Genomic DNA, 14,637 nt, shown 5'->3' with positions numbered 1-14,637 from the left:
ATTTCAAAAGCAGTGTGTTGAGTGTGTAGAGGCTTCGTTAGTGGTTTTCCTAACAGTGCTTCTCAACTTTTAATGTGTATGAGACCCCCTGAGGGTCTTGTTAGGATGTAGATTCCAGTTCAGTTGGTCTCACAGGGGGCCTGCAATTCTGCATTTCTGAAAAGCTCCCATGTCAGTCTGATATGTTGGTTTGCAAATCACAGGGCTTTATCAGATGCAGTTTCAAATGTCTACAATTGGAATCCACAAGAAGAAAGTCCAGTGCAGGGCTTCCCTGCTGGTTCAGTGGTTTAGAGTTCGCCTGCCAGCGCAGGGGACATGGGTTCCATCCCTGGTTGGGAAGGTCCCACACGCTATGTGGCCAAACAACAACAAACAAACAAATAGCACCTGAGAGATGGGGGCTGTCTTTGGTCCCAATAAGTGAAAAGCCAAATTTGATATAGTCATCACTGTATTTTCTGCTGCAACATTGTTTTTGACATCCTTAATCAGATGAGTGGGAGCTGCAGGCTTGGTAGGGTTCAATGGTGGTGAATGGGGAGCTCATCACCACTCATGGGACACGCCAGGGATTCTGTCATGAGGCTGAGGGCTGAGCTCAGGCTTGGTATCACTGGAGAGTTCCCAGTTGACTGCTGTGACAGCCGGGTTCCTGCATCTCTCAGCTAGTGCCAAGATACTAATCAGTCCATATTCAGCTCAGAACTGTTGCTTTCCATTCTTCCACTGTTTGTTTTTGTGCATTTCAATGCAGATCTAAAACTGCAATAGAAAATGCACTTATAAAAATATTTAAATTCATATAATGTTAATGTCTTTGCTTAACTAGCTTGCAGATCAATCTATGAAGTCTGCTAATTTTTTTTTTTTTGAAGTCTGCTAATTTTAATTGGGGAAATCTTTTTTTTTTTTTTTTTTTTGGCATGCAACTCACAGGATCTTCATTCCCAGACCAAGGATCAAACCCATATCTCCATCAGTGAAAGTGTGGAGTCGTAACCACAGGACCACCAGGGAAATCCCTGAAGGCTGCTAATTTTATGGTCCAAACTGGTGCTTCTTAAACTCTGTTAATGAAGACTATAAAAATGAAGATGGATTTAATAAGTCTGAAAGTCGCTCAGTCATGTCTGGCTCTTTGTGACCCCATGCACTATACACAATCCATGGAATTCTCCAGGCCAGGATACTGGAGTGGGTAGCCTTTCCCTTCTCCAGGGGATCTTCCCAACCCAGGGATCAAACCCAGGTCTCCCACATTGCAGGCAAATTCTTTACTATCTGAGCCACAAGGGAAGCCCAAGAATACTGGAGTGGGTAGCCTATCCCTTCTCCAGGGGATCTTCCTGACCCTGGAATCAAACCTGGGTCCCCTGCATTGCAGGCAGATTCTTTACTAACTGAGCTATCAGGACAGATATCAGGCTCAGATGGCAAATTCTTTACCATTTGAGCCACAAGGGAAGCCCAAGAATACTGGAGTGGGTAGCCTATCCCTTCTCCAGGGGATCTTCCTGACCCTAGAATCAAACCGGGGTCCCCTGCACTGCAGGCAGATTCTTTACCAACTGAGCTATCAGGGAGGCCCTTTACTAAGTCTGAAGTGGGCTTGAAATTCTGTATGTCTAACAAGCTCCCAGATGATGCTGAGCACTGGGTCTTTAGTTCTGCTTCCACAGTGGACCATGGAACTAAGGAAGTTGCAGCCTCCTGGTCCCTGATTTGCTCTTGTGTTTGTTTTCTACTATGTCACAGAAATGGAGTGAGAATCAATGACTTGACACCTGAACAGAATGACTATCGCATCCACGTTCCCACATTAGCATTTTTCAACCTCTGTGCTCCCTATGCTTCCTGCTTTCAATCAGTTGTCCATTCTGGGTATAAATTAACCACAAAGGTCTAAAAGATTAATGACAATTTGAACCTCGCAACCAACTAGATGACTACGGCTGGAGGATGGCTGGTGAGAGTGGCTGTGGAGTGAGTCACACACGAGCTTCTGAGCGCCGTGCAGTCTGGCCGCTGGGCACGCTTTCTGCTCAAACCACACTCAGTTTTAGAGCTATTTTTTAATATTTGAAATAGTCATTAATTTAAAAATCGACATTGAAATAGGCACTGTTACTGCTTGTAGGGATGTGCCTGGAAAACCTTTGATAATCCCTGGGGCTTTGCAAGCCTCAGAAAGAAATCATGGACCAGTGATTCTTAACTGTTTTGGGTAATGGCTTCCTTTAAAAGAATCTGATCAAAGCTATGAAGAAAATGCACTCATGTACATTATTCACAAACTCTCAGGGTTTGGTTTCTCAGCTGCTGGTAATCCTTGGTCACCCCTTTTTCAACCATCTTAAATAAAATACTCTTGACTGGCCCTCAAGTTTAGCTCTGATGATGTCTCTTTTCTGCTCAAAGTTCCTTAGTTGCTGTTCAGTCGCTCAGTCATATCCAACTCTTTGTAACCCCATTTGCAGCACGCCAGACTTCCCTGTCCTTCACCATCTCCTGGAGCTTGCCCAAACTCATGTCCATTGAGTCGGTGATGCCATCCAACCATCTCATCCTCTGTCGCCCTCTTCTCCTCCTGCCTTCAATCCTTCCCAGCATCAGGTTCTTTTCCAATGAGTTGGTTCTTAGCATCAGGTGATCAAAGTATTGGAGCTTCAGCTTCAGCATTAGTCCTTCCAATGAATATTCAGGGTTGATTTCTTTTAGGATCGACTGATAAGATCTCCTTGCTGTCCAAGGGACTCTCAAGAGTCTTCTCTAGCACCACAGTTCGAAAGCATCTATTCATTGGCACTCAGCCTTCTTTATGGTCCAGCTCTCACATCTGTACATGACTACTGGAAAAACCATAGCTTTGACTATATGGACCTCTGTCAGTAAAGTGATGTTTCTGCTTTTTAATATGTTGCCTAGGTTTGTCATAGCTGTTCTTCCAAGGAGCAAGCATCTTTTAATTTCATGGCTGCAATCACCATCTGCATTTTGGATGCCCAAGAAAATAAAGTCTGCCGCTGTCTCCATTTCTTTCCTCATCTGTTTGCCATGAAGTGTTGGGACCAGATGCCATCATCTTAGTTTTTTGAATGTTTAGTTTTAAGCCAGCTTTTTCACTCTCTTCTTTCACCTTCATCAAGAGACTCTTTAGTTCTTCTTTGCTTTCTGCCATTAGGGTGGTGTCATCTGCATATCTGAGGTTATTGGTATTTCTCTTGGCAATCTTGATTCTAGCTTGTGCTTCATCCAGTCTGGCATTTCACGTGATGTCCTCTGCATATAAGTTAAATAAGCAGGGTGACAATATATAGCCTTGACGTACTCCTTTCCCAATTTGAACCAGTCCATTGTGCCATCTGTGGTTCTAACTGTGCTTCTTCTAACCTGCATACATGCTTCTCAGGTTCCTCAATAGCTTCCCATTAGCCACAGCAGTGCTTCAAGTGGAGTCTGTGGCTCTCCCAATAGGAATCGGCTAATACTGGTTAAAAAGGCCAGTCCTTGGGCTCCCATCAGAGCTTCTGGATCAGAATCTCCGGACCTAAAGGTAGGGCCATTTCCTGGAGTTTGCAGGCTTCTGTAACATCCTCAGAGGCTCCATTACACCTCATACCAAATGAATAAAAAGGTACCCATAGGCCAAACAGACATACATTTTCTGTAACTTTTTTTTGTTCATATTAAAATAATATTTTTGTAACTTTTGAGGTGGAAGTATTTCTGTAACATTTTAAAAAAGATGTTTATAAATTTTACAATCTGCCTGGTGCCTGCTTGCTCAGTCTGTCCAACTCTTTGCAATCCCATGGACCATAGCCCGCCAGGCTCCTCTGTCCTTGGGATTTTTCAGGCAAGAACACTGAAGTGGGTTGCCATTTCCTTCTCCAGGGGATCTTCCTAATTCAGGGATTGAACCCATGTCTCTGTATCTCCTACCCACAAGGTGGGTGGTTTTTTTTTTTTTTTTTTTTTACCACTGGTGCCACCTGGACTCCCTTAAAAATAATTCTTTCATGAGAACCTTTATTATGCTTCCATGCATGAACGCTAGATCATTTCAGTCGTGTCCTACTCTGTGACCCTAAGGACTGTAGCCTGCCAATCTCTGCCCATGGGATTCTCCAGGCAAGGATCCTGGAGTGGGTTGCTGTGCCCTCTTCCAGGGGGATCTTCCTGACCCAGGGACTGAGCCCTCATCTCTTACATCTACCTGCGCTGGCAGGCAGACTCTTTACCACTAGCGCCACCTGGGAAGCCCACAGAGGAATTACATTGTAGGTACTGACGATGTTATCTTCTATAGTGTTAAACAGTTAATCATGATTTTGCAGTTTTGGAGTCAAGTTTAGGAGATAATACATTTCCCTTCAGTTCTTAGGCCTCTTTTTTAGGCCCTTGAAAAGTATTTGGGTTCTGGGCACTGTTTAGCCAATACCCAATACAGCCAAACTATCCTGGGAGAGGCTTAGAATCTGAATTTTCAATAGGTTCTCCCAAGAACAATGCATTTTATCAATTCAAATTGGAGATAAGAAACTGCCAAAGCGTCAGGTTATGAGCTAATTTTGAAATAATGTCTTATCTCCTGAAAAGCTAAAAACTAATCAGGGAGCTCTTAATTTCAAAGTAATGGTGAACAGTCAGTAGTAAAGTGTTGTTTCTGTTGTTTCCTTTTAAAAAAATAGCTTATTGGAGTCGTGTCCGACTCTGCAACCCGTGGACTGTAGCCCACCAAGCTCCTCCGTCCATGGGATTCTTCAGGCAAGAATACTGGAGTGGGTTGCCATTTCCTTCTTCAGGGGATCGTCCTGACCCAGGGATCGAACCCAGGTCTCCCACATTGCAGGCAGATGCCTTAACCTCTGCACCACCAGGAAAGCTTATTGGAGTATAGTTGATTGCCAATGTTGTGCTCGTTTCAGGTATAGAGCATAGCGATTCAGTTACACATATACATACATTCAACCTTTTTCAGATTCTTTTCCTATATAGATTTAAAATTTTAATTCCTTTAATAAAAGCGTTTATTGTAGTTTTCAATGTGTAAGTTTTAGGTGTACAGGATAGTGGTTCAGTTATACATACATTCTTTTTCAGATTAATAGTAAAGTTTTTGACCCTGATGCCACAAGGAGGAACTACCCAGGTTGGTAAACAAGGAAGGTCAATTCGAGAACCTTCTGATACAATGTTTGTTCTGGAATATACTGGGTTTCTTTGAGCTATTTATAGATTTAAAATACAACAGGCTTTCATTTTAGCTGACCAGTCTGCAGTCTTTGTCCCTGTTTCAGAGGGTAGGCACTGGGGGCTGATGCCTTGGAGTGGGCAGATGGGAGAGAGGGGAAAGAGGAGGCAGAGAAGTAACTGGGGGTGGGAGAGAGGAACCACGGAGCAGAGCTGGGAGACTTTTTGGCCATAAATTTCATTAACCATCTTGTTACTCACTCACTTTTGGGGCTGGGCCACACAGCATGCAGGATCTTAGTTCCCTGAAAGAGGATCAACTTGTGCTCCCTACAGTGGGAGGACTATTAACTACTGGAACACCAGCAAGATCCCTGGGAGACATTCTTTACTCTGATTCTTTTGCATATTAGTATCAAAGTGTCTTGGCTTGTGGCTCAGGCCACTCAGCTCTTACTCCAACCTTCACCCAGCCCTTTTCTCCAATTCCCTCTTTCCCACCATGGGACTGAGTCCCCACTGTTAAATGAGTCACTTAGCACCAGCCTGGCATATAGTAAGAAGTACTGCATCAGGGTCTATGCACGGGCTTTGTTCCAGTTAAATGGTCCTACCATGGCTTCCTCACACACTGCGTTGTCACATCTGGGTCTTGACTCCTCCTTGCCTGGAATGCCCTGTTTCAGATGACACCTTTATGGAGCCTTCCCCAGCCTTATAGGGCCTGGATGAGGGCGGTGGGAAAGGTTTCTGAATCCTGAGATGCTGCAGCTCTTCCGCCAAGCCACTGGTGGCCTGGACCTCTGCCTTGTGTCACAAGCTGTATGGCTCTACGCGTCTCACACTCCTATCTGGGGTCAGCATTCGAGCACAGGGTGTCTGACTAGCCTGAGTCTTGAGTCCCATGATTCCTTGCATATACCAAACAGGCAACCTCTGTAAAACATTTAGGTCATCTGGTGGGAAGAGGAGTGGAGCCCTGGGTCCTAGAAAACATGTTGGCACCTACTAGCCTTGCAAATTTCCACATCTCATTTTTCTTAAGCATCAAATAGATGCAATTATGCTGTTATCTCCTGAGATCCACCCAAGTCACGTTGGTTCCAGACACATTCACTGTCATGGGTCCAAGGTGGCCTCTACACCAACTCATCACACATCCCGGAGGCTAACAGATGGTCTGGTGACTAAGTAGACAAGTGTTGACTTTTCATGACCCTTCCCAGCAGGTCTTTTCAGGACACTGAGACAACAAAGCACTGAGCAAATGCTTACACAACGGCTAACAAAGCGGGCTGGGAGTGTGCTTGGAGGGACAAGCTCACTACTTTTTCTTGGCCAAGAGGGTCAGGGCCCAGTTAAGGAGCTGTGGGTCCAGATGTATCCTCTACTGCCATTTCTGTGGTTCCTCCACATGCACGTGATTGATTATATATTAAACAGAATCTGCAAATCAAATGTTTCTGAAAACAAGTTTTATTTAAATAAGGGTTTAAATACATTACATAACATTAAAACTGAAGAGAGGGAAAAAACCAAAAAACCAGTTTACTTCACAAGGCATTGGGCAGCTGTTGCTAGTTAAGTTGCAAGCTCTACAGCTACGTGACTGATAACATTGGTTTGAAATTTGTTCCCTTGTCAAAAGTTTAACTGATAGAAGGTTGGCCTCACATTCTAGTTTGGATGTCGATTAGCTAGGACATGTCTGGTCATGAAGACCTTGGTGGCAAGCCAGATGTCCTGTCACCTCACTGGAGGGTGGATGCTCTAAGCCCTGCCCACCCAGTCACGTTGGAGACATCACAGGATCCTTCCCTGACCACCGAAGGCACCCTCTAGCAGTACAGCTGCCTCACCCATCCTCCACTCTCCGCTTCATCGAGGACTGTTCAGGTGGTGACATGTTCTCAGGGCAGGGAACTTTGCAGAGGGACTGCCGAGGAGCTTCCGGCCAGACATAGCCATCTGTGATCCTGGGGCTCTGGACTTGGCTGAAACATCACTGTTATTGCTTTGTTTCAGGCTGGACACTGCCAGGCGCCTACTGCTTGACCTCTATTTAAATGAGGGACGTCAAGACTAGACAGCATGGCTCTTTTCAGTTTATTGCATGAAGGAGTTACACTAGTCCAAGTTAAAAGCAGACCCCAAATGGTTACATTATACAAGCTGTGAGGTTTTTAAACTTGTGACAAGGGACAGAAGGGAAATTCTACTCATTGCAAGGAAATCCTCACTTAAGCTTCAGTGAGCCAAAAGCACTTAAAACCCATGAACCTTCAGCTGGTCGTCCTTAGCCAGTCCAATCTGCAAAGGAAAAAAGGGCAGTTTAAGAGGGAGCAGAGTTAAAGGGAGCCTCCATTTCTGATGACAACAATCCTCTCTTCCTACTTCTACACTTGGCCAAGAAAAGTCCCAGAGCCAAGATGCACTGAACTCAGGGTACACTCAGTTTATCATCAGTGGTGTAATAAGATCTTGCCACTTGAGAATAGCCAACCAGACATCCTGTTTTAGTGTCTATGTGCACAACATCCTTAAACTAGATCCAAGCTAGTAAACTTTAAGGTGGACAAATCCCTCCTTTCCAGAAATACACTATGAACTTCAAAAACTGTTTGGGTAGCCTCATAAAAACAGACCAGGCAGATCTGAGATTAGTTAGCCAGGGAAGAGGCACAAATGTAGCAACAAAAAGCAACAGAACTCACCTCTACCAGGAACTGGCATATGTTCTTGCGCTGGTCACCCTGTAGCTGAATCACTTCTCCATATTCTGGATGCTCAATTACAGTACCATTGCAGGCAAATTTCTGCAAGAACACCACAAGTCAAACAAATTAGGCCAAGCAACAGTTTGAATGCCAGTAATAACCCTTTTCAGTAAGTAATACAATTCAGCAGCTCCACGGAGGCAGGGTAAATAGGACTTTCCTAAAATCTCATTAAAAAACCTACCTTCTTAAACGCCTTCACTAGTTTCTTTTTATCGTAATCATCAGCGATCCCTTGGACAGTGGTAAGGGTCTTCCTGCCGTTTCTCTGTTGAATTCTTATATGGATATAATCCTCAGTGCCAGCAGGAAGCAGATCATCACCCTTACTTGCATCAGCAAAGGGGTCTGGGAAGAAAGGTCAAGCTCGTTTAGTGATGTTGAGCTCAGATGCCACCGCCACCCTTCCACTGGATCTCTTCTGCGTGCAGAAACTGATACTGAAATCGTCAGGGCTTGGTCGGATCAGACATGTTCTTTGTTGGCTCTCCTCGAACAGGTCAGTCCGGGACGGCCAGCTTTCCCAGCCTGGGCTTCCTGCCCCAGGCCCGCCCTGGGAAGCAGATCACGTGTCGGGGGAGCCAGGGCAGGCCAGCGGCGCCCCACCCAGCTGATGCAACCGGCCGGAACCCGAGCTCTAAGGCGGGGCCACACTTCCCGCCCCATTGGCGCGCGCGGGTGTCATTTAGGCCTGGCACCGCCTCTCCCTCCCGACACCGTGACAACGGCGGTGACGTACCGGACGTGACGCATGGGTGGCGGGAGGGGCGGGTGTGGCCCGAAGAGGCCCGGGAGCCATTAGTAAATGCGCCACCCGAGACGCGAAGCCCGCCCAAGGGCTGACCTCTCGCCCGCTCCTTCCGGTCGCGCTCAGGGGCCAACTCTAAGGCCCAGGCCGCGGCCCCACAGCCCGCGGGCCAAGACAGTTCCCCTCCGCCCAAGTTTACGAAGACCTACAACGTTTAGCAGCTTTCTTGGCCCTGTTTGAGGGCCGGAGCGCCCCACCGGGGCCTTCCTCCCCTCGGGACTTTCTGGGACTTACCGAAAGAGTGGAGGTTCTGGATAGCGGACATACGATACGATTCCTTTTCCTCGGTGGAAACGGCCTGCGGAAGGCGGCGGCGGGAGAAGGCGGGCAGGGGGGACGGAGCGTCGGGAAGCGAGGGGGCTCAAGGGGGAGGCTGCTGAGTCCTCGGCGGCGGCTCAGTGACTGGGGCGGAGGGGCGGCGCCTGTATTCACTTATATAGCCGCCCCTGTGACGCCAGCGCGCTGCCCTCACGTCCAGGCCCCACCCACGGCGTTGTGCCCCCTGCGCCCAGCCGCCGCCGCTTCCAATTGGCCTTCGGGCGGGGACACGGGACGGCGCTTGCGCAGGAACTGTGTGCTGCGGGAGGGCGTCCTCTCGACTAGGGGAGAGATGGAAGGGGGAGGGAAAGGTTGGTCTGTCTAAGCGCCTGCGCAGTGCTGGAGGAGGGTGACAGCGGCGCAGACAACTGGCGGAGGTTTCGGTCACGCCTGCGTACTATGATCTGGAGGGTTCTGCCTTCTTGACCCTGTTGCCGGGCGGGTCTTTTCGTGGGGGTAGATTTGGCACTTCTTAGAGAGGATTTAGATGCTGACAGTCCCAAACACGACAAATTCTCGCTATGTATGAACCCACCCAATTCCCTACTTTGCAGATTTACTCCTTGACGGATTTAGGGCTGCATGTTAATCAATGTACAGTAGTGTAACCAAAACCTTATTACTTAGATTAATTTATCATTTAGATGAATCTAATCTAAAAATGGATTAATTACTTTAAGCTTACCATTTAGATCGTCCAAGGAAAGAATGTCAAGATCATCAGCAGGAGTTCAAGGGAGAGTAACGTTGGTTCTGAGGGCCAAGAAGAATTCACGCACTTAGAAGGGGTCCTTGGTGTCATACAAATTGTGTGGGGTTGACCTTTCCCAGAGCTTAGTTGAATTATTGCCTTCAAAACAGTTAACCTGGGACTTCCCTTGAGGTCTAGTGGTTAAGACTGCACTGTTCTCAATGCAGGGGGCCCAGGTTGGATCCTGTCAGAGATCTAAGAGTCCCGCATCCCAACGCCTCCAACTCCCCACCACCCGGGGACCAAAAAAGGACCAAAAAAAAGGTCAGCCTTGCTTGCACTTTCAGCTTATTAATTGAAATGTTCATAATTGCAAGGGGACATAGCGAGGTTTTAGACTCTAAAGGCGGCCAGAGGTCAGACAGGTAAGATAAAGGAGTGCAGCCAGCCAAGTGTGATGTAATGGGGTGTGGTAGGGGCCAGGGGGTGAAAACCAGAGGCTGCACCGCCTGACACCTCTACCCTGTTGTGCTAGATCGTCTTCACGACAACTTGGACATTCAGATGTTTATATAAAATCTCTTGATTTCGAAAGATTGCCAATAAATTTAATTTTGGGGAAAACACTGGGCAAGCCAAATAAAACGTGTGCTAGTCCCAAGGGCTGCCGCTTTATGTCTCTTGCTGCTCGGCTCCGTGGAGTCTAGTGGCGGGGAGAGAGACAATAAGCAAATCAGATGACAGATTGTGACAGGTGCCAAGAAAGAATAAGGTGACATGAGAGAGTGACAAGGGCTTCAGAAGGCCTCTGAGGAGATGACATCCCAGTTGATGCTTAGAGGGTGGGAAAGAGTCCACTATGGGGCAAGATGCGAGTCCAGAACATGGAAAGCCCCAGAGGAGGAAAAGCTAGGTGTTCTTGATAGGTTTTTTGATTCCATATTTACTAAGTAATCTTTTAAATAACAATTTGGCTTCCTTAATGTCACAGTCTCACACCCATGCCAGTCTGAGAAGCTAAGAACACAACCTTCCCCCACCTGGGAACCTCTATACTCAGAGACATGGCTCTGCTTGAAAGGGGTTTGGGGAGAGAAAGTGAATCAGAACTGGCCTTCTCAGTGGGCATGTATATTTTGTAATATGAAATTTCAAAGTAGCAATGTGGTCCAGCTGATCTTTTCCATCCTTTCTATGTTATAAAGAAGAAATTGTTTCTCTGCCTCCAGTTTATAGAGATTCTGTTTCTTTTTTCCCCCAAAGTTTTAAAGCTTTGCCTTTTCACATTTAGGTCTTTAAACCACTTGGAATTTTGTGTGTGTGGTGTGAGACAGGGCTCTAATATTTTTCCCTTTGTGGATAGCCAATTGTCCCAGCAACATTTGTTGATTAATACCTGATTTGTCCTGCCTTCTATATCATCATTGTATTTCCATTTATGCGTGGGTTAATTTTTGGATTCTGTTCTGTTTCACTGGTCTATTTATCCCCAAGCCACAATCTCTCAATTATTGGAGTTTTACAAAAAGCCTTCATGTCCAATAGCACTCACTCTGTTTTGTTCTCCATCAAGATTATCTTGACTTTTCTTGGTCCGAATTCCCCTTTCGCCTCATGGTGTTATCACCATGCCCCACATTCTGCAGTGTTCTACGAAGCACCTGAACTTTCTTATCTCAGGGTCTGTACACGTGGTCCCTTCCCTTTTCTTCCCTCCACTTCTCTGTTTGGCGTCTCCCACTCATTCTCTAGAACTCAGCGGGGAGTTTACCCTGTGCCCCGACTTCCTCTATCTGGCATTAGCCAGTGCATTTTGCTTGCCTCTTCCTTGAGCTGGCTACATAAACTGCTGAGCCCAGTGCAAAATGACAGTGCGAGACTCTTTGTTCCAGAACGGTTCAGAATTTCAAGACTGACAGCAAAGCCAAGCACAGGGCTCTCCTGAGTACGGGACTGTGTGTGATGGCACAGGCGGCATGCCCATGGTCTGGCTCTTCCTGTTCCCTAGTTATGTCCTTGCTAGACTGTGAGTTCAAAAGAGCAGGGCACATGCCTGTCTCCTTTTCTGTGTATGCACAGTAGGTGCCTGCACACAGTGGGTGCTCAGTGATTGTCGAACAAACAGGCATTGTAGGTGTTACTGATCAGGGTTCTTGGCCCTCAGTAGAAATTGATAAGAAGCCAGACGAAAAATCCAGGCAAAGCTTTATTGTGGCCCCTGCTGCAGCATGGGAGAGCAAAAACAAGCAACAAGTTCTCTTCTTTGCTCCCCAAGGAGGAGTGAGTTGGTTCTTTATGTGGACAGAGGGTAGCGGCATATCCAGGGGTTGGGCCAGATGGGAGGCTTAGGCGGTTTGCCCTCTTCTTTGGTGGTGGGTGCTGGGGCCTTGAGCACTACCCTGCTTTTGCTCCCGGCTCTTCAGAAGTGGCAGTTAGGTTTTCAGTCTTTTTGTATCTTCTTGTCCATAATTTGCCCCAGTTGTACTTGCATTTAGTTATTTTATTATTTTTTACACAGTTATTTTTAGTTCCTTGCAGTTTCTTTGTGTTTTGTTGCTTGAGGATACATTTGTCCAGGTGCAAGCACTTCAGCAAAGGGTTCCAGGTCCCGGCCTGTCTCACAGGTACTCAGTGGTAGGGATGACCGACCCCTGGCCCCAGGCTGTAGCCTCTGCTGCCCTTTTAGAGAGTCCTGGGGTGAAGCATTGAGAAAAGTTCTCAGAGGTCCAACCCTGGGTTTCATGGGGAGCTGCTGGGTCTGGCCTCCTGGGGCAGGGCAGGGAGGGTGGCCCTAGATGAGCACGTTTTCCAGCTCTTATTGCAGGGACCTGATGTCCAGTTCACTGTAAACAGTTATTGCCACAAACACACACAAGCTTCGCTCTGGGCAGGCTGCAGTTCAGAGGCCAAGCCTGGGGCAGGTAGGACACCAAGTTCTTGGTTACTACCAAGTTTCTAGGCCCTACTCACCTTTCAGGGATTCCATTGTATCCCCTAGAAGGAGGACTCAGGAATTTCTAAGACCTTTGCCAGGTCTAAAGTCCATAGCTCTGTGCTCCCTGCTGGGGACATTTGCAAGGAGAGGCCTATAAGAGCTCACTGTCCAGTGTGGAGATTGCTTCCAGCCTGGAGAGCTTGTGGAGTACTGATGGAGCCAGGATGAGTTTGTCTGAAAGTGACCTGTGCCTGCTGACAATACTGGCTGATTTATTACCGCGCTCGTAGTTTTGAGTCCTGGCAGGACATGAAGCGTGGGCTACCTGAATCTGAGTATCACCTCTGCCTCTTCCTGCCTGCGTGACTCAGGCTCCCAGCCTCCATTTTTTTCCATCTGCACAGAAGGATACTCATACCTTTTCTCTTAAGTTTTTGAGGGGATTTAAAGAGAATATATGTGACGGTAAAAATGTTACGTTATTAGTCACTAAGTAGATTATGCCAGGTTCTCAGCCAAGAAGGGAGAGAGAGCGAGCGAGCCCCTCAGAATGAGGCAGACGTGGGCATCTCTCGGGCATGAGCTCGGAATGTGGTAAGGGCATGGCTGTGTGGGACACTTGGGGACCCTCAGCCTTGATTAAGATTCCCCAGGGCTCCGAACTTGGCATGCAAGCAGCAGACTCTCCCACCAGGAAAGGCTCACATCTGGGGAAATAGGTGTCTCCATGGTATCCAGGGCAGATGGTTGATCTGGTCCAACGGAGTTCCCGGTAGCTCTGGTGCTAAAGAGAACTCTGACCTAGAGGAGGCCAGGGATCGCTGGAGGCCCTGTGGCACCCAAGGTCGGATTTCTGAGCAGCTGGAGGGGTAACTGGCACAGGATTTAACTTGATTGAAAGTCAGATAAATGCGCTCTTTCTTGCTTTCCTTATCTGGGAGCTACTGGTTATGTCTGTACATGTTGGGAATCATGCCCCTTCACCCTTCCTTAGTGAATGAAGTCTGCCGTTCTTGTCACCTGGAAAAGGAGGCAGACCTGGGCCTGCTGTGGCTCTGACCACCTAGATCGCACGGGGTTTTTGTGAGATCTGCGTTTCCTCGATCATCTCTTCAGCCTCCCCGCACCCAGGGTTGGGTACTGGGAAGTGACGCAAGGGACCCTTATGGGGTATTGGAAACGATCTCGATCTTGAGACTGGTGGTAAAAATTCCTGGAGCCTACTATGCTTTCCTACCCTCCAACCATCCCGCCCGCGCTCCACCCCCCAACCCGCCAGGCTGTTTTCTTCTTCTTTGTGGCTGTGCTGGATCTTTTTCTAAAATTTATTTTTTTAAGTATTTTTTAAATTTATTATTTTTGGCTGCGCGGGGTCTTCATTGCTTTGTGCTTGCAGGCTTTCTCCAGTTGCGGTGAGTGGGGGCTGCTGTTCGTCGCGGCACGGGGACTTCTCACTGCGGTGGCTTCCCTTGTTGCTGGGGCACGGGCTCTAGGCACACGGGCTCAGTAGTTGTGGTGTATGGGCTTAGCTGGCACTAGGCATGTGGGGTCTCAGTTTCCCATGTCCCCTACACTGGAAGGCGGGTTCTTAACCACTGGACCACCGGGAAAGTCCCGCCAGGCTTTCTTCTTCTTGTCACATTTCCTCTCACAGTCCCCCCGAACTACATCCCTTGCCAGGGACTCCTCTTCAGTTCTTTGCTGGCAGAGCATCTGCCTTCCCCATCCTGCCTTCAGCTCCTTCCCTCTCCTCTGGGATCCTGCAGAGGATGGGATGGGATGAGGGGAGGCAGCTTTGCTTAGGGAGGGAGTTACAGGCTAGAGTCCCTGGCTCCCCTTCCCTGGGCAGGCCAACTGCAGACTTGCTTGTGGGGAGGATTAAGTGTAGCCTGGTCTCGTGAAGGAAGCCAAG

The 14,637-nt window shown here is 47.7% G+C and overlaps 1 protein-coding gene across 1 annotated transcript; it reads right to left on the bottom strand.

Annotated features, from left to right (window-relative positions):
* Positions 6,655-9,224, bottom strand: EIF1 (eukaryotic translation initiation factor 1). The gene is made up of 4 exons (XM_018065096.1): positions 9,016-9,224; positions 8,158-8,321; positions 7,911-8,012; positions 6,655-7,506 (listed from the first exon to the last, which is right to left on the bottom strand). Exons 1-4 carry the CDS (start codon positions 9,044-9,046, stop codon positions 7,462-7,464), a joined length of 342 nt encoding a protein of 113 aa, XP_017920585.1. The 5' UTR covers positions 9,047-9,224; the 3' UTR covers positions 6,655-7,461.

Source organism: Capra hircus, chromosome 19, assembly GCF_001704415.2.
Source record: "Capra hircus breed San Clemente chromosome 19, ASM170441v1, whole genome shotgun sequence".
NCBI lineage: Eukaryota > Metazoa > Chordata > Mammalia > Artiodactyla > Bovidae > Capra > Capra hircus.
This window is presented reverse-complemented; position numbering and strand designations above follow the sequence as displayed.